The 22,353-nt window shown below is 43.9% G+C and overlaps 2 protein-coding genes across 2 annotated transcripts in view; one reads left to right on the top strand and one right to left on the bottom strand.

The window, feature by feature from the left end:
- The window catches only part of syt7b (synaptotagmin VIIb), a 79,372-nt gene that overhangs the window by 15,711 nt on the left and 41,308 nt on the right, over nt 1–22,353 (bottom strand). The gene's annotated exons all lie outside the window — the stretch shown is intronic.
- LOC146639774 (uncharacterized) lies at nt 13,242–14,460 on the top strand. The gene has a single exon (XM_085343328.1). The coding sequence runs from the start codon at nt 13,783–13,785 to the stop codon at nt 14,434–14,436; it is 654 nt and encodes a 217-aa protein (XP_085199454.1). The 5' UTR covers nt 13,242–13,782; the 3' UTR covers nt 14,437–14,460.

Below are 22,353 nucleotides of genomic sequence, written 5' to 3' on the forward strand. Positions count from 1 at the left end.
AAAATAACTCAACAGTACAACCTACCTGGAATATAGAAACAAACATTTTAACATTTTTAGGTACTAAGTGGGATGCTGAGATTTTAGTGTTGGCAGCAGACATTTAGAATTACTTTGACTGTGCCAATAACCACAGTTTTCAAACCGGTCCCCACTGAAAACATATGCTTGAAAGCACAAAGGTGGATTAAAGCAAGTTCTCTGCTCTTGATTATAGTAAAGACACGAAATACAATCTGGGTTTGGACAAAAATCAAAAGTAAATAAAATCACAAAATGTTTTGACCATGATTCAGTAATTCTCTTTTGTCTTTCCTGGTCTTGGTCCACATCTTTAAATTCCTATCCTTTGAATCTTTGAATGCTGGCTATCCCTTTATTGTTGTGATCAAAAACAGTGTTTGTTCCACTCTTAACTTTGTGGGACACTTTTTAAACAATATCACCATTTCCCAAAAGCACTGATTTTATATTAGTCCCTTCATATGTCTGAGGGCTTATAACATTAATGTTAACTAACTAATAAAAGTTTTGTTGAAAAGACATTTTCATTCTATGTAATCAATTCACAAATGTATAACTTAATTAATCTTCCATGTTTCTCAACCCTTACATGCTATTCATATTCCATACTTTTATATTTTAGCTTGCTTCAGCTTTGACATAATATGTGTCTATAACAAACTTTGAACAATATATCTATTAAGTATGTGTAAATAGCCTATTTGGCATTAATAAATGGATAATCAGTCCTTAATAAATGTTTCAGTGAGAAGGGAAAATGTATTTCTTGCATGTATTTTTCATGTCATGTTTTATTTAAGACATGAAAAAACCCAACAACCACCATGTTATAGTATTATTTTGAAATAATGTTATGATGATATGCGATTCCCACACTATCTTGTCCATCACACTGCCTCTACCAGCTTGCTTTCTTCCCATAGTGCATTCTGGTGCTAGGTGTTCACCAGGTAAGTGATGCACATGCACATGATGTAAAAGAAAACGTGATTCATTAGACCAGGCCACCTTTTTCCACTGTACTGTGGTCGAGATCTGATGTTCACATGGCCATTGTTGGTGCTTTCGGTGGTAGACAGGAGTCAGCATGGGCACTCTGACTGTTCTGCGGCTATGCAGCCCATACCATACACAAAAAACTGTAATGCACTCAGTATTCTGGTGCCTTTCTATCAGAACTAACATGAACTTTTTTAGCAATTTGAGCTACAATAGCTCATCTGTTGGATCAGACCACACGGGTCAGCCTTCCCTCCCCATGTGCATCAGTGAGCCTTGGCTGCCCATGACCCTGTTGCTAGTTCACCACTGTTCCTTCTTGGACCACGTTTGATAGATACTGACCACAGCAGACTGGCAACACTCTACAAGAGCTGCAGCTTTGGAGATGCTCTGACCCAGCAGTCTAGCCATCACAGTTTGTCAGACTTGCTCCTTATGCTTTTATACTTTATACTGCTTTTAAACTTTAAGGATACAAAGTTTGTTTATTTGCTCCTTTATATATCGCAGCCGCTAACAAGTTCTATGATGAAGAGATAATCAGTGTTATTTACTTTACCTGTCAGCAGTCATAATGTTATGCCTGATCGTTGTGTGCATTGATTAAAAAAAGTTTTAATCAATGCACACTTGCATAGATTATGCATGAGAACATATTCACTCCTCTGTCTACTCTAGTATATTGAGGTACTGAAAGTTTTTTTTACTTGATGAATAAAGCTCAAGTAGAGAGATTCAGGTAGAGTCAAACAAACCTCTAAAAGCAACCAGTGGAAAGTGTGCTGGATAATAAATGAACAGGTACTGTAAAAATGTTCCCGTCTTTCAAACATGAGACACACAATTAGTTGTTCGGTGCTCGAGCAGACACAAGAAAAGCAATAAACGATTAACAAAAAACAGACAGCCCCCCTTCCCAAAAAATGCCATTATAATGTATGGATCCAAACTGGGAGTTATCCAGCTCGACATGCAGAAAACATCTGTCAAGCCCTTCCCTCTCTTCAGCTTGATAGCCTAATTTATCAACAAGAAAACAAAGCATAATTCACTACATTGCTCTAACGTGTGCATTTATCATTGAATACTCAGTGAAAACACAAAGTTTGCATAAAACATATACCAGACAAAACATTTATAGAAAATAAGATACCATTTTTAGTAATGTAAAAATTTGTTCTACTCGTTTATCATAAGAGAGATGCCATTAATTGGTTATAAATTTTAAACATATCTAATAAAAACAAAAGGGTCGGATTCTTTTGCATTTCAGGTGATTAGAGCCTGAGCAACATAGGATTTATAAGACTAATACTGATATTTGGTGATGCGATACGCCAGTATATTGGACAACAGTTTTTTCATTCAGAAACATGATACTTAAACAAATTACCATTAGCACTTGCTTTGTGCAGTTAGTCATTTACTCCTTTACATCCTCCCAGGCTACTCAGGTCCGCTAGTGTTGTGTTTGTGGTGTTCCAGACATGGGTGTTGCTGGTCTGGATTGACTACAAGAAAGCCTGCGGCTCTATGCTCCACTCATGGATACTGAACTGCTGGCCACTGTACAAGGCTAAAAGTGCACTAATAACATTCATCAGGAACTCAATGGGAATGTGGAAGACAACGCTGGAGGCCAACTTGAAGGGAACTGCACATACCAAGATGATACATTGTCCCTGCTGCTGTCCTGCCCATGATTGGTCCCCCTAAGCCAGCCCATCATTAAGCGCACTAAGATTCACGACTGGAGTGATCATCATCCACCTCTATATAGATGGATGACATAGAGCTATATGCCAGGAGTGAACGAGACATCGACTCACTGATTCACCTCACCAGGATCTACAGTGAGGACATCAGGATGTCATTCAGACTCATAAGTGTGGCCGAATGGTTGCAAAGTGAGGGAAGGTGATCCAGACTAAAGGACTGGAGCTCCCAGAAGGTAGAATAGGAGATATACAGGATAAGCTACAAATGCATGAGTATCGCAAAGGCCGATGAAAACCATGTTAAAGATGCACAAAGGTTAGCCACAAACAAATACCTCCAGAAAAAGGTGTTGAGAAGCCATCGAAATGGTAGGAATGAGGAAGACATCAATACACATGCCCTACAGGTCATCAGATACCCAGCTAGAATGGTAAATTGACCACAAAGGAAGACAGATGCCACTGATAGGACACCAAAACTCACAATGACAGAGATCTCCAACTGAGGTCCAGCACCCAAAGGCTCTATGAGGAAGGGCGAGGATTAGTGATTGTCAGAACCACAATCCATGATGAAACACAGAGCATTCATGAATATATCAGGAACATGGTACCCGGAGATGAGGTGCTTGGGCAGCTGAAGATTGGTCATTCCTAAGAAACAGGAAGAGGAACTGTCAAGGATGACCACTGACAGATAGCAGAAGTGGCTGATATCAAGAAATCCTACCAGTGGCTGGAAAAAGCCATCTAAAAGGACAGCACAGAGACTTTGATCATGACAGAACAAGAACAGGCCCCACGCCACAGATCCATAGAGGCTGTGGTAGCACATAGTAGTTGTCACGGCGAATGGGATCAGCCGTGTGGAGAAAGTAAAGGAGGATCCAAGCGCAGGCACTCGTGGAGGTGCGAAGGGTGTTTATTGTAAAAATAAAACACGAACACGAAGGTGGGTGAGCAGAGGCACATGGCGGTAGATAACAGGGAGAACACACGGATGAAACACAAACAGACCAGGGACTAGTACACGAGTAGACACGACTTAAATACACACAGAAGAACACAGAGAGATTACACACAGGTGGGGAACACAACTGGAAGTAATTGACGAGACGAGACAAGGGAAGCAAAACTGAATACACTCACATGAGACATGGAGCTTCACAATAAAACAGGAAACAAGAAACAACTACACAAAGACGCAGACTTGACACTGAACTAAACCTACAGGAAATACGAGGGCACCAGAACAAAACCTAAGAACTAAACCCTAAACCAGAATAAACTGAAACATAGAATATGATAATAACCAAAACGGGATGACAAAAGAATAAGAACATAAATCATAATACAGAAGAATACCAAAATATAAGAAACAAGAAATGCTGGGTCAAATGACCCAGAACCATGGGAGCAGTAGGATATAAGATGCAAGCTGGGACTGCATACACGAGGAGGCACAACCAAGTGGCTGGGATAGTGTACAGCAACATCTGTGCAACATATGGACTAGACGTCCCCAAGTTCTGATGGGAGACACCACCAAAGGTGTCTAAAACTGGACCAGTAGTACCAACCGATTCCAGGTACAACACCAGCAATCTCTGTCCAGCAGAGTGCAGTCAGCTGCAATCAGATATTTTTTTAGATACTGCTATAATAGTGGAAACTCTTACAAATAAGAAGACCAGCGCTTCTGAAAAGCAGGCTTCAGGCTCCTCTAAAAATTTGGTTTTTAACCCCATATTCTTGAATGTGATTTCCCTATATCATCACCTCAGACACAGACCTCCCAACCACCCATCATTTTACCAAGCGTCCTTTCTTTGTGTGGATGTTTGCGCTTAGTCTTAATTTTTAAAGGTGGCTTTCAAAAGTTAACTTTGCTAATTATGAACCAGCTATATTATTCAGTATGTTTCCAGCTTGTTTTCAGAACCTATACTGACAAATGGAGGTGACAATGCTCAAAAGCCCAAACAAAACAGAAGACAGGAGAGGAGCCTCCAATCAGAAAAAAGCAAACATTAAGTGCATTAAAGAGGCAGGAGCTAAAATGTTGTGTGGACTGTAGATCATGCACAAATACTCTAGAAGATTTCAGTAATAAAAACGTGAAGCTGAAAATGAACATAATAGGTCTCTTAAAATTTTTATTGGGTGATCTGCCTTAAAACTTTTATTTTTTCATTTCCTTCCTGCCTGAACTGCAAATAAAAACCTGCTGCTGCTTCCTGTGTCATCGAATCACGCCTGTTGACGGTAATGTCCTGGGAGACATTGAGGCTACTGGGTGTGGTAGGGAGGTGAGTTCATCCATGCGTGTCAATGTACATATTTACTCACTGCCAAACACACACACACACACACACACACACACACACACACACACACACACACACACACACACACACACACACACACACACACACACACAGGTTGCAGCAAAGCAGCTGCATAATATTTCAGACAGACATGATAACATCCCCAAATTAGCTTTATGTGCAGTGATATAAAGAAAATGATGAGACGTGACAAAAATAGGCCTTTGTTACTCTGAGAGAACGAGGAGAAAGAGTAATTATCTTCCAGGATAATTCTCACTAAACAGCTGAAATGTTGCTCTGCAGTTATCTGTATTCAGCAGCAGAAATACATACACTACTTTGGCAATCATTAGAAAATAAAAAAGGTGTTCACATGCATCATGCCGTGGTTATCAACTTAAGAATTTCTCCAAAGAGGAGTAAAAATATCTTTAGCCACGAGTTGCCCCTTTTTCTGCCAGCTAGTGACTATCTTTTCTGAAACACAACACCAGTTACATAATTCATCCTTTAGAGGTTGTTGTAACCATGACTACTGAAATGTGTGCTCCCACTTAAGGTTGTACTCACTACCATCATGTATTTTACACGGGGGTGAAGTAACCATGGTAACAGGAGCCTTCAAAAGAGGGCAATGAAATCCAAGGAAGTTCCTCAGAGAGGGGCATATATTAAAAATAGCACCAAAAAAAAAAAAAAAAAGCCTGCAGGGCAAAGGGACCAAACATTTAGAAATGCCTTTGAAAGACACTCTTTGACTTCCTCATACCTACACTCTTCTAACCCCCTGTGACATGCGAAAACACCTCAGCACATACCGCCATGTACGTGTGAGCTCACGCTGAAAATGGCTGATTCATAAATGTCAAAAGAAAGTGCAGAATAACCTCCAGCCAGCAAAACAACAGGCAAAAACAGAAATGGGCAACTATGGACTTCTACCTTCTTTTCCCTTCTAGACTATCGAACTGAAGAAGCTCTCGTTACTTTGCTGTTTCGATGGTAGGGAAATGCGAACGAACAATCAGAAGTTTATAAAACGAGACACAGGAGTGCGCGCACACACGAGCACACACAAGCATCCCCTGGAGAACCACTTCGATCTGCCAGAGTGAAACTTGAAACCCGACTTTTGACCTCATGGCCTCAATCTGAGTTGAAAGCCACCTTCTGAGTAATTGGACAAAGCAGGTCATTACATCCCCGGGGACAATGCAGTGAAATCTTATCTTCTTCTGTGTAACATGTGTATTGTCTGCTGGACAGGCTGGTGAGCACTGATTAAGAAAGAGTGAATAAATGAAAGGAACATGCTTCATTCATCTGGCTTTGACAAAGGTGTGTCATAGAAGTAATTATTGGGGAAGAGACTGGATTTAAAAAAAAAAAGGAAGAAATTTTCATTAGGAAGCTCAAGTTGGAGAGTATATCTTCACAGAAGACTCAATGCAGGCAAAGCAATGTGTGCATTACAAACGTAATGGATGAGGATAATTTCAGTGAGTGTGTTTATTTATTTCATTTTATGGCCATAATTAAATCTTTTTGATCCCACTGTTCTGTCACAACACAGCTCCTTATAGCTGAGACACAAGAAAACAATGTGATGGCTGCACAATTACATGGATTCTGTTTGCTTACAGGTGCCACCAAAGGGTCTATATGCAGACTTTATGAAGCAGCTGATGAGCTTCTGTTTTCTGAATACACAATATGAAATCAGCAATAAAACCTTTATTAAATGTTTAGCAATAGATTCATCAGATTAAATCATAAATATTTTGTCTTCAAGGTGACTATTTAAAAGTGACAACATGAGCTTAGGTTTTATTATTTTTACATTCTACTTAGGTTTTTTTTAATTTAAATATTAAAAGGGTCGAATTGGTATTTATAACTTATTTGACAATTAACCTTAATACATTTTTACAATGTGCAGTAAACTTCAACAGCTCAGTTACACCAGAGTAAATATAGCATGGCAACCTCCTCGTGACAAGGAAAAATAGGTGGTTGCCGGGTGGTTGTATTGAATTTTTGGCATTTATTGACTGATCATAAGTAGCTACAGTGACCAAGATAAGATAATTGCACAGGCTGCCTGGTGGGAGGAAACTTATCTCTAAACAATTGCACTTTAACTCGGACTACAATCACTCTCAGGCGAACTAGCAAAGGCAAATAATTGCAATTTAATTTATAAATGAGATGGCAGTGAGTGCAACTTGTCTGTGTCATGGTTCTGGGTCTTTGACCCAGCGTTTTGAGTCTCCTGATTCTTTCTTCTGCTTTAGGAGATGATTTAAGTTCAAGCTGTGTACTGTTTACTCTTGAATTAGTTCTTCTCTGGTACCTCTGAGTTTTTTTTAACCTACATTTATGTTTCATGGTTTCTTGTGTGATATTAGTTCCCTTTCATGTTCTGGTTTTGTCTCTGTTTTCTGCTCAGCGTCTCATGTGGAAGTCAGTCTTGTCTCCATCTTTATTTACCTCTCTGTCTACCCAGTCATGTCTGCTAACTTCACACGTCTCAGTGTTTGTTACTTCCTATTTTATTTTGATTGTCCCTTAGTTTTGCTTCACTGTGTCTCGTTAGAGTCCATTCAGCTGTGGTCCCTGACTAGATAAATGAAACCAGCAAAAAAAAAGAAAACCAAAGCCTCGCCCTCAAATCCCCCCCCCCCCCCCCCCCCCCCCCCCCCAAAAGAAAGAAACAAAACAAAACAGAGCTATGTTTAAGAACTGGAGCTAAGTCTTTGCGTAATTGTGCTTATATTTATATTTAGTATTTAAAAAAAAAAAGAAAATAATGTATACCAATGCAGGGCAACTGTCCACAGGGGACCTCCATTGCTTTTTCTGGTGCTTGGAAATGAAGCAGATTTCTCTGAGTCTGCCCAAGCTGACAGTTATCTACACTGACAGAGGAGTGCTGATGTGACATCATCACATCACAATGTCAGTCAACACCCTCAGGAGAAGGAGGATAAGGTGAATAAGGGGATAGAAATGGAAAAGGAGAAAGGGCTAGGCAAAAGGCAAGTAGGAAACAAGGTTGTGCAGTTAACTTAGGGAGGAAACTAGGAGAGATGGAGACGAGATGAAGGACAGGTGACAGTGACGTTAAAAACCACAGTGAGAGCAGTTGAGGGTAAGGTAGAAATTGATGAGTGAGGCGGGAAAGAAATGGGCGGCACAGGACAAGGGAGCAACATTGGATGGATGGGTGAGAACATGAGGGATGAGAGTTACTTTCTGGGCCTGAATAGGAAGTGTGTCTCCATAAACATGTATCTGGGTCTTGCTGATCATACACTAGCCCTAGGAGACCATGAAACACAATATAGGTCCCACATCCCATGATGGATGAGGCTGAGGCGCCGATGTCAGCGCTCCCCACCAACGGGGACAAATCACTCGGGCACCACCCCCCTCAACACACAGGCTAATACAACAAATGGAGCCATGGACAGTGCTGGACTGCTTTGATGCTCTTTGAATAGACTTCCACTGACTTGCTCTTGACATTTATCCACTGGATGGAGCTTTTGTTGTTGTAAATTCATGCATGAAGAGGGCTGCAGTGACATCTTCTGCATCTGAAAACTGGGAGGGGAAAAACATAAAGAAAACTCAGATCAGGTGAGTTTACTGTCATGGAAACTATTTATTTTCTCCTCGCTGATCTTTGTCTCTTTTACTGCGACACTCCCCTCACTTTCCTTTCGTGGCCTCTCTAAAATCAGCTCCCTGCTCAGAGCCACAAGCAGCAACAAGGGAAATGGTGAATGAGCTCCAGACTTTGTTCTGACAGTATTTCTTTTTTTTTTTTTTTTTTTTAAAGATATTTCATTTGTGCTGACCTACATTGCTTTTTTTCCTCCAATCAACCTTCCTCCCAGGGCCACTGGCAGCTTCAGAGGCCGCCATGGGGACCACTGGCCAGCCTGGAGAGTCATTAAGAAGCTTGACTCGGCCTGATTGCTGGCTCAGGCACACAACTGAAAGATTCAGATATGCCATCTGACAAAGGGTGACAGCAACTTCCTGCTTGATTTATACTGTACAACATTACCGCTGCCATGATTACAACGTTGATTCCCACCCATTTGAACAATTTAGACATTCAAGACTGTGATTACACCCATTAAATGTCACATAATGGTGGACAAAATGGCTTAAATTTCTTCATCTCTGAAGAGTCTTCTAATTAAGCCTTTTTTCTATTCAGGCTTTGGGCAAAAAACATAAAATAATAAGCGCTCACACACTAGGAAAGCTTATAAATAGAGATATTTTTCATTTTTGGCTACTTGTTTGCAGCAGAACAAGCTGCAGACACAACACTTACCCGCTATTACAACATAAATTTGTAATGAAGGTTATGTTAGCAAACAAAATATTTACACTCTTAGTAGACACAGAGCATTTATTTAGGGATTCTATAAATACCTCTCTTTGTTTATGCTCCATAGTCTTGTGTCTGGTTGCTATATGCTCCACCAGTTAGCTACAAACTTTCTCGTGTGTGGTACTGATTGTTAAAGATCAGAGCACAGGTGAACTATATAAACATGCACGTGGACACAGCTTATATATAATTTATATAGCATCACACAGTTGCTACAGGAAGGTGCTCTATTGGACTGAAATCTAATGACTGTAGAGGCCATTTGAGTACAGTGAACTCATTGTCACATTCAAGAAACCAATTTGAGATTATTTGAACTTTGTGACATATCACATTTTCTTGTTGGAAGCAGCCATCAGTCATCAGAAGATAAAGGGACTTACATGATCACCAACAATACTCAGGTAGGCGTTTTTAAAATGGTAATTAATTCGTGATAAGGGATCCCAAAATCCCCATCCTGCACCTACCATGAATTCTTCTTTCTCCATATTCTGATGCTCACTTTGAACTTCAGCAGGTCAACTTGGCCATGTCTACATGCCTCAATGCAGTGAGTTGTTGCAGTGTGTTTGGCTGTTTAGATATTAGAGTCGGCTTGATGGAGAATGAGATGGTCGTCATTTAAAAATCTCAGTCATTTGATGCACACACACACAAACTTGACTTTCAAGCTGATTTTAGGTATGAATGTTGTACTATCTCCTAATTGTATCATTTGCAGCTAAAATATTGAGTTGGGAAACAGAAGTTAAAAAACTGCAATAAAATAGAAGAATCAGAAAGTGTGTTGTCAGAATAGTTGGTGGTCTTTAACTGCTAACCAGTCAAAGTAATAACTCTCCACTGTGAAGGTGAAAGCTGGATGAGCTATGATAAGCTGTGTAGCTTTCAGTTCCAGTTTTATAAATCATAATGATTTGATTTGAATGAACAGGCATTGACATGCGCATGGCTTGCACTGAGTGGAAGCAGTGCGCAGTAAGTATTTACAGCTTTTACAAACTCAGCTTTCAGAGTCTGGGGCCAGTAAGGGTTTATTCATATTTATTTCTCTGCTGCATCTCTGTGTGTGGTGGATCTCTGAACTCATTAAGATGCAGCTCCGCCATGCAACAATGGTTTTCTGAGATGATAATAACACAAACAGCTTCAGAGCTTCCATCATAGTTATCTGCAGGTGGGTGATTACGTCCAGTACGCTGCAGGGTTTTGGCTGGTCTACCACGGTGACCCAAACTGACTTACATAACATGGAGCTACGCATAAGCGATTACAGGACATGTAGTTTAACCTAGAAAAAGAGGCATGCTTTATTCTACAGATAAAAGAACAACAGGAAATTAAATGTGTATTTAGGTTTGACTTGAAATATTACAAATTCTGCACTGTGCAAAGGCCTTGAGCCTCCCCTCATTTCTTTACATTTTGCTGCCAAGTTTTAATTTTTAAAGCGATTTTGAGCAATATTCTCCAGGTTTTCTGAAGGTCTTTCAAAGTATGTGTCATGGTCCTGCGACCATGACTCAGTGACTTTATGTTTATGTTCTTTATTGTTATTACTTTTGTTAGATTTGTATTGTTGATTGTCATTTATGCTTAGAAATATTTACTTATATATGCTTAGAGTTTTGTAATTAGTTGTAGATTGGTAGAGGTTTTGATCCTTGATAGTCTGCAAACTTTGTGTGTATTAGACAGCACTTTGGGAGCATGAGAGGTCATACCGTGTCTTATTATTTTATGGTAGGATTAACGTAGTTGCGTCTGTTCTAGTCTAAGTGCTCTTTGTTTAGATGAACTGCAGGACTTCCTCACCGTGTTATCTAGGATGAACCATCTAGGGTGAGGGGGAGGCTACCCTCTTCCTGACCAAGGATGTTTGACCCTTTGATCAGCAGTCCACACACACACACACACACACACACACACACACACACACACACACACACACACACACACACACACACACACAGGCAAAGTACTCTTTGTGTATGTAGACGTCGTATGTTAATGAACCTATGCATATTCATGTAACCTCAATAAAAGGGCAGTGTTACAGGAGGACGGACGAGACCAACTGGAGTCAAGCGGTTGTCCGGTTCTCTCCCGTGCACGAGTAACATGAAGAACTTTGCCTATTTGTGTCTTGCTTAGCAGTGTAATTATATTGTCTTAACGTTCCAGCGAATAGGTTTATGCTACAAACCTAACATTAATTGGTCCTTCGAGAGCCGGAGCCCTGGGATCGCATTCACCGAGGGGGGGGGGAGGCACGCTGAAAGACTGACGTCAGCCAGGAAGTTCCTGTGGATTCGCTGTCTGTCTTTCTCCTCGATGAATGGCGATCGGCGGGATTCAGGCTGATATTACACGCTAAGCAACGCCAAGTAAGTTTAAAGAGGCCGACTCTATAACCGTGTCGTTGTGCAGTCTCCGCCATTTTGTGAGGCGTTGAGAAGTTCGCTGCTTTGTGGAGCGATAACTGGGTTAGTGTCCCGAAAAAGAAGTTTTGGTTAAATCGCCCAAGGGTCCCAAGCGTCCGGTGAGTGTCCGGTTTTGAAATCGCCCTGGGTGTGTGTCCCGAGCGTCCCTTCATTGGGTTTTGTCGCGCGAGTGGGTGAGCGTCCCACAACTGGGTCAGGGTCCCGAGCGGTCCGGTGTGAGTCCGGAGTAGGCCTATTTTGTGTTGTTGTCATTGTTGTCGTCGTCGTTTTTGTTGTTGTTGTTGTGTGAGTGTGTGCGGAGCAGAACACGTGGTCTGTGACACCGACTGTTGTTGTTATCATGGGTTTCTAAGCAACCAAGAGTGAGTTAGAGGGAGAAAGACGTTTGTGCTGGACTTTGCTCCTGGCAGCTGACACAAAATGTTAACTCTTTAGCTTGCCCTGATCGACAACAGCCTGTGTGCCAGACCATAGACGTAATTGAGGTGGATAGTTGTTAAAAGTAACCTACATTAAGCTTGTGGTTGCTTAAATTCAGTACGATGACATGTGAGGTGAAGTGATATAGATAAATATTTAAACTAATGAAGTGCATAGAGGCACTTGACCTGTGTGGAAGACTGTCGTCTTATTATGAACCATTGTTGAGATGTAGAGCACACCTGTGAAAACAACTAATATGCTGAACCCTGTATGAAACATCTAAAAGTACATGATGGAGAAGCTGAGTTGAATATGAAAGTGTAAGACTTTGCCGCTGTGGGCAGAGCAACTACTGTGTGATGTTGCGTTGTAGTTTTTTTTTTTTTCTTTCTTCTGAGCTGATGAGCAGGCTACACATTATCAGATCGAGAGCTGTCTGAGAACTACTCTAAGAGAGGGAAACAGAGCTATGATAACTGTGATAACTGGAGTGTGCAACGTTTCCATGAGCAGTTTTCCTGCATCTTGACTTGTGTGTAGAGTGTTCATAACATCAGCATCATGTTTTTGATTATTTGTTTGTTGGGTTGAAAAATAGTTAAATAAACTGGTGATCATATTTACGGATCACCATGGCACATATCATCAGCCATGTGATTTATTTTTGCAGATGACAAAGTGAGTGTGAATGTGTCTGACATCACAGTGTTTTTGTGCACTGTGCAAGAGTAATTGCCTTTGATTGTGAGTGACAGCGGTGATTTTGCAGGTCACCAGCTATTGTAAATAAAAAATTAAAAAAAAGAGTGAATAAGAGGGAGAATTTATATTGTAGAAAAGAAAAATCATAGGAAAAAGGTTTTGTGTTGATCAACCAAAAAAAAAAACAACTATAATTTCATTTTCTGCTTTTAAGAAAGGACTGTTCACAAAAACACAGAGCGAGAGAGAGAGAGAGATATGTGTTGATTAAGCAGTGATGATAATAATGAAATGTCTTAGTTTGTCACTTTCAGGTGAAAAGCAGACCTGAATCAATTTTCCACATGCAGCGGTCGGAAGAAAGTTATAGTTTAACATCATTGGAAACATGCAGGCCAAGTTTCTGGCTGACTTATTTACAGTGCCATGTGTTTCTCAACCTCACAAGCGAGCTCACTCCTCCCTGAAGATAAGGAATGCAGCTCCATGATAAAGAGACAGCAGCAAGTCCTGAGCACAAAAAGTCCCAGCAAAGCAGCAGCAATGTGGATAAACAGCAGCAGAAGAAAGCAAACCCATCTTCCTGTCTGATTGGATGAATTCCACGGAGGGGCGAGCAAGATGGCGGTGGCAGCATGTTGAAATGCTCAAAAAGGACTGAGTGACTCGGGCAAGCCACATGCAGCTAGCATGCTGGCTAGCGACATGAAAGAAATGGACCCTTCATGATGCGTTCAACGTGCCAGCGCTGTGGTGGGAAAGGCTCCATCATAAACACGCCCTGCACCGAGGTTCAGGCCAAGAAGAAGAAGACGATGACTTCCAAGCCCAAGAAGGTCAGCCTCAGCGTGGGCGAGCTGATTGTGAAAGCCGTGGCCGCTTCCAAGGAGCGCAACGGCCTGTCCGTGGCCGCCCTCAAGAAGGCTCTGGCTGCCGGAGGCTACGATGTGGACAAGAACAAGGCCCGTGTCAAGACCGCCATCAAGAGTCTGGTGGCGAAGGGCACTCTGGTGCAGACCAAGGGCACCGGGGCCTCCGGATCCTTCAAGATGAACAGGGTTACTGAGACCAAAGCTAAGACGCCCGCCGCGGCCAAAGCCAAGAAACCGGCAGCAGCTGCTAAGAAGTCGCCCAGGAAGGCAGCAGCAGCAGCACTTCAGCCACTAGCACGAAGTCAACCGCATCAGAGGACAATAGTGAGAGTGGCTGTGACTTCACTGTGCATGTGGAGAAAACGTTTGAGGAGAACTGAACAGTTGGAGTTTGACATTTGCCACCTGTGGAGTAAAATGGCAAGAAGAGACAGTGGGACACAGGACAAAGCTGAAGGAGAACTGCCGGCTGTTGGACTGTTGAAGTGGGAGAGGACAACAGAGTGAGAAGACTAGGTGAGAACACATAGGAATTATTTAAAGCAAACCTGGGGAAAAGAAAACTGACTGCTTAAGTTGGAAAATTGAGACGGAGTCTGAAACATTGCGAAAATAGAAACATATACAAAATCACACACACACAAGCAGAACATGCATTAACCCTACTAACAATTCCAAACACAAAATGACTCATGAAGACTCATAGCACATTAGTTAAGAAATGATTAAATAATAGCAGAGAAGTGTGTAGGAAAGGCAGCTTTAAGAACATGCTCTGCTGGAGATGCAGCTCCACAGACATGCATTAGACCTGCCTAATAACACAAACACATGTAATGAAAATTAGCTTGTTATCTTTCATCAGTGTTACAATAGTGTCAATTTAGCAGACACTTGTTATCAAATGCTGAATTTATCCTAAAGAAAAAAATTGACTCTCCAAGTTGCAGGACAACAGTTTAACTTTTGTGAGAAAAAAGATCCTGGTTTGACCAACCAGTGATCAGACAATAAATTTAGTTGTTAAAATGGTAAATTGGGAGAAGCTCCCTGCTTGATTGAGGCAGCACATGTAATTTACTGTATGAGGGAAATTGTCTTTTGTGATACTATTTTGAACATGCTTTTCTGTCGTCCTGTCAACTTAGTGGGTTAATAGTTGATATGCAAATTAGTTGATCGGTTTTAGATTAATGAAAGGTGACTGAATTCTAGTATGAGTGAATGAGATGTGTTGGAGTTGTTGTGTGTTGAGTGGAGACTCTAAAACACTGAGTTTCCTGCTTTGATGTGCGAGTGAATCCTGTATTTAGATACACAACTCTGAATACGTCAGAACAGACTGTTTTGTGAAGTGCATGACAGCATGTCACATGTTTTATGATGAAGGGAAAAGGAAAATTGAATAAAATAGATCTGTGGCCTAAATGAGTGAAGAGCACAGACCTGGTAATTAAACTCATAGCTAATAAGACATTAGGATTATGTTGTGTGTTGTGCAGCTGATGGTTGATTTGGAGTGAATCTAGCTGATGATTTTTCTTTTGTTGTGAAGTTGAGCCTGCCGATTAGTATGATGGTATGATAAACCATGCTAATGGTATGATTTACCCTCCTGAGATGAGGAGCTTGTGTCATGACTTAACAAGGCCTTTTTATTTTGATACTTTCACAGTGCACTGAAAGTTTTGTTTGATAATCTCTGTTCTTTAAGCAGATCTGCACGTCGGGAATTAAAAGCGCTACACGTCGTCGAGAAAATTGTGCCAAGTGAGTTCTCCACATTTAAATGGACTCTGGAGAAAGCCACTTATTTGGGACAATTATTAAATGACAGTCCCAGTCCAAAAGGATTCAGCGATGTAATCCAAACTAAAGTTCTTCTTTTTCTTTTTGAAATGACGTCATTTTGCTGAGAGTGGAAACTAAATGCGACGATAGGTTCCACTATCAGCAAAGAAAGAAAGAATGAATGCATGAATGAGTGAGTGAAAGGAAAACAAACTGACTGACTGGTAAAAGCTGACAAAAGCTGACAAGACTTTACTGATGTAACACGACTGTGTGAAGTTGACCCCCGCCTGGCAGGGGTGCAGATGAGTCTGTGTGTGCTTCCCTTTACAGGAGCAGAAAGATGACAGCAACACTCGAGGTTGCGTGATGATTTAACATTTTAAATGCCATTTTCTGTGTCTGTGAATTTACTATGTGTGCGTCATTCACTAGCTTGTGTGCTCACAGAGATATCTGTGACAAAGTATGCATACGCCTGCGCAAGCGCTAACATTTGCATTTTCGTTTTTACAGCATTACGGTTCTTCATGTGTTTGATCATGTGATTTATAGGAATACTGGCTAATGTTTCTCTACTACGAGATTTCTGGGTTTATGTGTGAAGAAAACTGTAGTTACAGGCTATATGTTGATGGAGAAATTAATATGGTTTGAGACATACTGTGATGAGACCAGTGTTACTGTTTCCACAGCGAGTGTTAACTTAATGGTGTTTTATGGCACCTCTAGAATCTGTTGACCTGTGTCTGACCTCCGTCTGACCACAGTCAATGTGTATTGCTAATGTTTGTTTCTTTGAGAATGCTGTAGTAGATTCAGCTGAAGCGGACAAGTGACATGGGTAAAACAAATAAGAGATTACGGTATTTATGGAATAGTTTATTATGGGCTCATTTGCTGGCCACTTTTGAACCCATAATAATAATATATGAGTGGAGTGACTTTGCTTAAGAGAAGTCACTGATTACATTAATGTTAACAGAGTACATGGGATAATCCATGTCTGAGGTGAATTAGGGTAATAGTTGTAGTTACTGCTTTGAGAAAACCTGCACATGACACTTGTCTTGCTGATGTTGAATGCTTATTACTCTTATGATACAATTGTTTACAGGTATGAAGTTTGATTTCACTTCCAGATTTTGCTTTCCAGGCCGTGATGGTGTGTATGCAGGCTCCTGGGAGAGCCAGGTGTTAAGCAAACTTAATATGCAACACACGCTAGCATCTTTTATTGCAGGGTTACGGAGCTACTCCAGAGGAGATGCCCTGATGTTGCCTGGGACATGATCTAGCTAATCTTTTTCTTTAAGACAGGGATCCAGGTTTGGTGAGTTGACGCATGGGAATGTCCATGCGTCAAGAGGTGGAGTGCAAGGATTAACATTAAACAATGTTTACTATTATTGTTGCAGTGATTTGTGTGATTAGCCGTTTTATTTACAAATATTAAACCTATGCAAGTGGTGCATCCATGTTCAGATGAGGCTTTGATGGCCTATAAGTGAAGTTCACTGAACTAAAGAATGTGGTTTGATGATTGTTGACATGCTCTCCAAATAGAAGTTTTTCTTCTTAGCAAGGAAATACAGGTCCAGCAGTAATCTCCTGAGAAATCTTCAGAGGCCCAGTGAGAAGCGTGAACCATTCCAGGCATAGCTGACAGCCAGGCAGTGGTTGAGGTCAAAGGTCAAGCTGGTTGGGGCCCATCATGAGATCAGACCTTGGAGCCACGGCAAGGACCATGAAACTGCCTGCAAAATAGAGGAGAGGATCGTCCACAAGATGGGAGCTGAGGCCAGGAGAGAGGCTTCAGGAGGATCAGAGATCATCTTCAGCACAGCAGACATCACACAGAGAGCTGTGCTACTGAGCTTCCAGGAGATTTTAAATAAAATGAAAGATTCAATATTGACGCTGAGGAAGACGACTAAGGTGTACGACGTGCTCTGCCTTAAACCTTCAGCAGCGTTGGAACATGAAAACTCGTGGGATGAGGGGAGCGTGCCAAGCTCCATCGACAGCGCAGAAGGAGTTCGAGGATGACATCATGATTCTGTGAAAGCACAGGAACCAGAAGCTATGGTGGTGATGACAGCAGTTTCCTATGAACATCACCTAATGCTGTGCCACTATACTGTGCATACGATAACACTCTGAAGGCTGCTGGGATCATAACAGCAGTAAGATGACGGAACCCAGCACCCTTTCCACAGAGAGCTTTTTCTGCAGAGCGTGGACAATTAAGGAGTCATAAATATCCCCCTCACAAGACGAAGGTCTGAAGTCAGGTGATGGGGGCTGGTAAGAGGCCATAAAACTAGAGTGCTGAGAGGTCTGCAGCTTGGAAATAGCTGAGACCCATGTTGACGAACAACAAAACCAACTGGTATGTTTGAATGTCTATTCTACATACATTTGGACTCTGGTCCTATGGACAGTGATGGAAACAACTGGAAGAGACATTCATGACGCCCTGCAGAGCTTAAACCACTCTGCAGAGAGACATGTGATGTGCACACCCGGAGGAAGCACCACCAAGCTGAGATGTTTTTGAAAATGTTACCTTTTTAGTTTCACTATTAAATTAACAATTTCTTTGGTTGCTCGTAAGATGTAGTTTGCCATGAGATGAGCTCAATGAATGGGGTAACTGCTAATACATTTATTAAACTGTGTACCTTTTCAGTAATTTAGGGTGATTTGACATATGCTGAGTATAAAAAGGTTTGCATTGAAACTGTCAGACATGAGGTATTCATACCTGGGAACTTTTTAAGCATAAAGGTCAAAAAGGGGGGAAATGTTAGATTTGTATTGTTGATTGTCATTTATGCTTAGAAATATTTACTTATATATGCTTAGAGTTTTGTAATTAGTTGTAGATTGGTAGAGGTTTTGATCCTTGATAGTCTGCAAACTTTGTGTGTATTAGACAGCACTTTGGGAGCATGAGAGGTCATACCGTGTCTTATTATTTTATGGTAGGATTAACGTAGTTGCGTCTGTTCTAGTCTAAGTGCTCTTTGTTTAGATGAACTGCAGGACTTCCTCACCGTGTTATCTAGGATGAACCATCTAGGGTGAGGGGGAGGCTACCCTCTTCCTGACCAAGGATGTTTGACCCTTTGATCAGCAGTCCACACACACACACACACACACACACACACACACACACACACACACACACACACACACACACACACACAGGCAAAGTACTCTTTGTGTATGTAGACGTCGTATGTTAATGAACCTATGCATATTCATGTAACCTCAATAAAAGGGCAGTGTTACAGGAGGACGGACGAGACCAACTGGAGTCAAGCGGTTGTCCGGTTCTCTCCCGTGCACGAGTAACATGAAGAACTTTGCCTATTTGTGTCTTGCTTAGCAGTGTAATTATATTGTCTTAACGTTCCAGCGAATAGGTTTATGCTACAAACCTAACAACTTTCATTATTATTCATGGCTGTTTTGGGATGGTTTGTGTTTGGGATTTTAGACACTGGGTTCTGGGTTTGTGCTCCCTCTGTTGGTCCCTGGTGTTAGTGTTCCCCTGTCTCGTCAGGTTAATCAGGTCCAGCTGTTTCCCCCACCTGTGTGTGATTTCCCAGTGTCTCTTTGTGTACTTATAGTGTGTGATTTCCTCTGCTCCTCGTCGCGTCGTCTGTGTTCATACCTGGTGTAATCCCCTGCGTGCTCTCCCTGCTGTTCTCCCTTCATGCTCAGGTTTGCTATTTCTTTGTGTAGTTTCTCCCAGTTAGTTCATCCTTAGTTCTGTTTTACCATCCCCACTTTATATTGGATATTATCAATAAATCACCCTCACACCTGAATAAGTGCTGCGTTTTGAGTCCTCCTTCCGCTCTCCACACGGCCGCTGTCCCGGACCGTGACAGTACGACGCGACCACAACATGGACCCAGCAGTGCTTAACCCGTCCAGGGAGCTACGGGAGACGCTCATCGATGCCACACAGGAGCTGATCGACCTGTGGCTGGAAAGCCCGGGTGGCACGTCCCAGCGCGCTATAGAGAGGCGGCTACAGCGTCTGGTGACCGGTCTCCCATGGCTTCTGGGCTCGCTCTGTTCGTGGGAGCGGGAGTTTCTCCTTTTGGACCTTGGACTACACCCCCCGTCTGCATTCACTTTCGAGCAGCCCGATGCGGTGAGTGAGCGGGATGCATTGCTTTCCCCAGTTTCCGGGACTTTATTTTCTGGGGCTATTCAGAGCGGGATGGGAGACTGTACGGGTCGCTTACCTACCTTCGTGGTAACGGATCCTTCCCAAGTGGGCGTGTACAAACCCTCTGTAAAACCGAGAGACTGTTTCTCTGCCGCTCCTTCTGAGCCAGGACTTTATTGCCATTCTCCGGCTCAGTTCTGTGTCCAGCCACAAGCTTCCCAGTCTGCAGCTCAACCGTTAGCCTCCCTACGGACACAATTACCGGTTCTGCCGCCGCTCCAGTTAGCCACTCAGCCACCACCACCGCTAGCCTCGCTACAACCCATAGTTCAGTTAATGGCTGAGTCACAACATTCACACTATTTTTCCACCGCTGTTTCTAAGCAGGGAGATGAACTGTTTTACAACGGACCTGTTCCTCAAAAGCTGGCAACAATAGAGACTGTTGCTCACTCTGGGGCTTCCCCAGAGGCTGGGTTACTGCCCTCAGCTTACTCTGGACCCCTGGAGGCCAAGATGCCAGCTGTGACCTGCACCGGGCTGTCACTGCCTGAGCAGGGTCAGTGCTCTGCGCAGCTGCAGCCCTCCGTATGTGTGCCAGAGGCCCACGTGCCTACTGGTTTTGTTTCATGTGTGCCAGAGGCCCACGTGCCTACTGGTTTTGTTTCATGTGTGCCAGAGGCCCACGTGCCTACTGGTTTTGTTTCATGTGTGCCAGAGGCCCACGTGCCTACTGGTTTTGTTTCAAATGTGCCTGAGGCCCACGTGCCTACTGGTTTTGTTTCATGTGTGCCGGGGGCCCCGGTGCCCACTGGTTCTGCGGCTGTTTTCGCTGGGGGGCCCGAGGAGCCCGTCCGGCCTCCTGCCACACTGACTGCCACGTCGGCTGGGGGGCCCGAGGAGCCCGTCCGGCCTCCTGCTTCGCCTGCTGGGGGGCCCGAGGAGCCCGTCCGGCCTCCTGCTTCTTCGGCTGGGGGGCCTGAGGAGCCCGTCCGGCCTCATGCCACACCGGCTGCCACATCAGCTGGGGGGCCCGAGGATCCCGTCCGGCCACCTGTGGCTGCTTCTCCACCTGTGGCTGCTTCTCCACCTGTGGCTGCTTCTCCACCTGTGGCTGCAGCGCTACCACCTGCTACTGCCACGCCTCAGCCTGAAGCTTCGTCCTCGCCCGGCCCGGCTTCAGCTACAGCTTCGTCCTCGCCCGGCCCGGCTTCATCCTCGCCTGGCCCGGCTTCAGCCTCGCCTGGTTCTGGTCCAGCTTCATCCTCACCTGGCCCAGCTTCGGCTACAGCGTCAGCTTCGCCTGGCCCGGCTTCAGCTACAGCTTCATCATCGCCTGGCCCGGCTCCATCCACGCCTGGCCCGGCTCCATCCACGCCTGGCCCGGCTTCATCCTCAGCTTCATCCTCGCCTGGTCCGGCTTCATCCTCAGCTTCATCCTCGCCTGATTCTGGTCCAGCTTCATCCTCACCTGGCCCAGCTTCAGCTACAGCTTCGCCCGGCCCAGCTTCAGTTACAGCTTCATCCTCGCCCGGTCCGGCTTCAGCCTCGTCTGGTCCAGCCTTCGTGCCCGCATCCTCGGCCACAGCATCCTCATCTTCACCCGCAGCGCCTGGTCCAGCCTCCGCTTCAGCGTCCTCATCAGCTTCGCCTGGTCCAGCCTCCGCTTCAGCGTCCTCATCAGCTTCGCCTGGTCCAGCCTCCGTGTCTGCATCCTTGTCTGGTCCAGCCTCCGTGTCTGCATCCTCGTCTGGTCCAGCCTCCGTGTCTGCATCATCGTCTGGTCCAGCCTCCGTGTCTGCATCATCATCTCCGCCTGCTGCGGTCCCGGCTTCCGTGCCCTCAGCCTCGCCTGGCCCAGCCTCGTTTGGGTCTGGAGCTAAACGGCCGTTTTCTGGACCGCTGGCTAGGCTACTGGCCGGGCGCCGTCACCTGAGCGGCCGCCGTTGCCTTCCGCACGGCCGGCCCCCGGACCCTCTTCGCCTGAGCGGCCGCTGTTGCCTTCCGCACGGCCGGCCCCCGGACCCTCTTCGCCTGAGCCGTTGCCGTTGCCTTCCGCACGGCCGGCCTCCTGAACCTTTTGTGCGCCTCCACGGCCTTCTTCGTGGCCGGCCTCCTGAACTGTCCCATCCCGGCCTCCTGTGTTATCGGGCCCCTGGCCGGCCACCTGAACTGTGTTTTGGACTCTGCTCCCCTGTGAGTTTTTTTTTTTTTGTGAACATTTGTTTGGGACTCTGGGGCCTCCGTCTTTGGTCTTGGCCCGGTCCCTCCATCCTGGGCCCCCTGCCGCCCGCCCGGATCTGGTGGTGTGTTTCTGTGGCTGTCGGGGGCCAGCCCTTGAGGGGGGGGGGTACTGTCATGGTCCTGCGACCATGACTCAGTGACTTTATGTTTATGTTCTTTATTGTTATTACTTTCATTATTATTCATGGCTGTTTTGGGAT

This window comes from Diplotaxodon limnothrissa, linkage group LG1 (assembly GCF_057381915.1).
Source record: "Diplotaxodon limnothrissa isolate DT_005_m linkage group LG1, D_limnothrissa_male_GT1.1, whole genome shotgun sequence".
NCBI classification, from domain to species: domain Eukaryota; kingdom Metazoa; phylum Chordata; class Actinopteri; order Cichliformes; family Cichlidae; genus Diplotaxodon; species Diplotaxodon limnothrissa.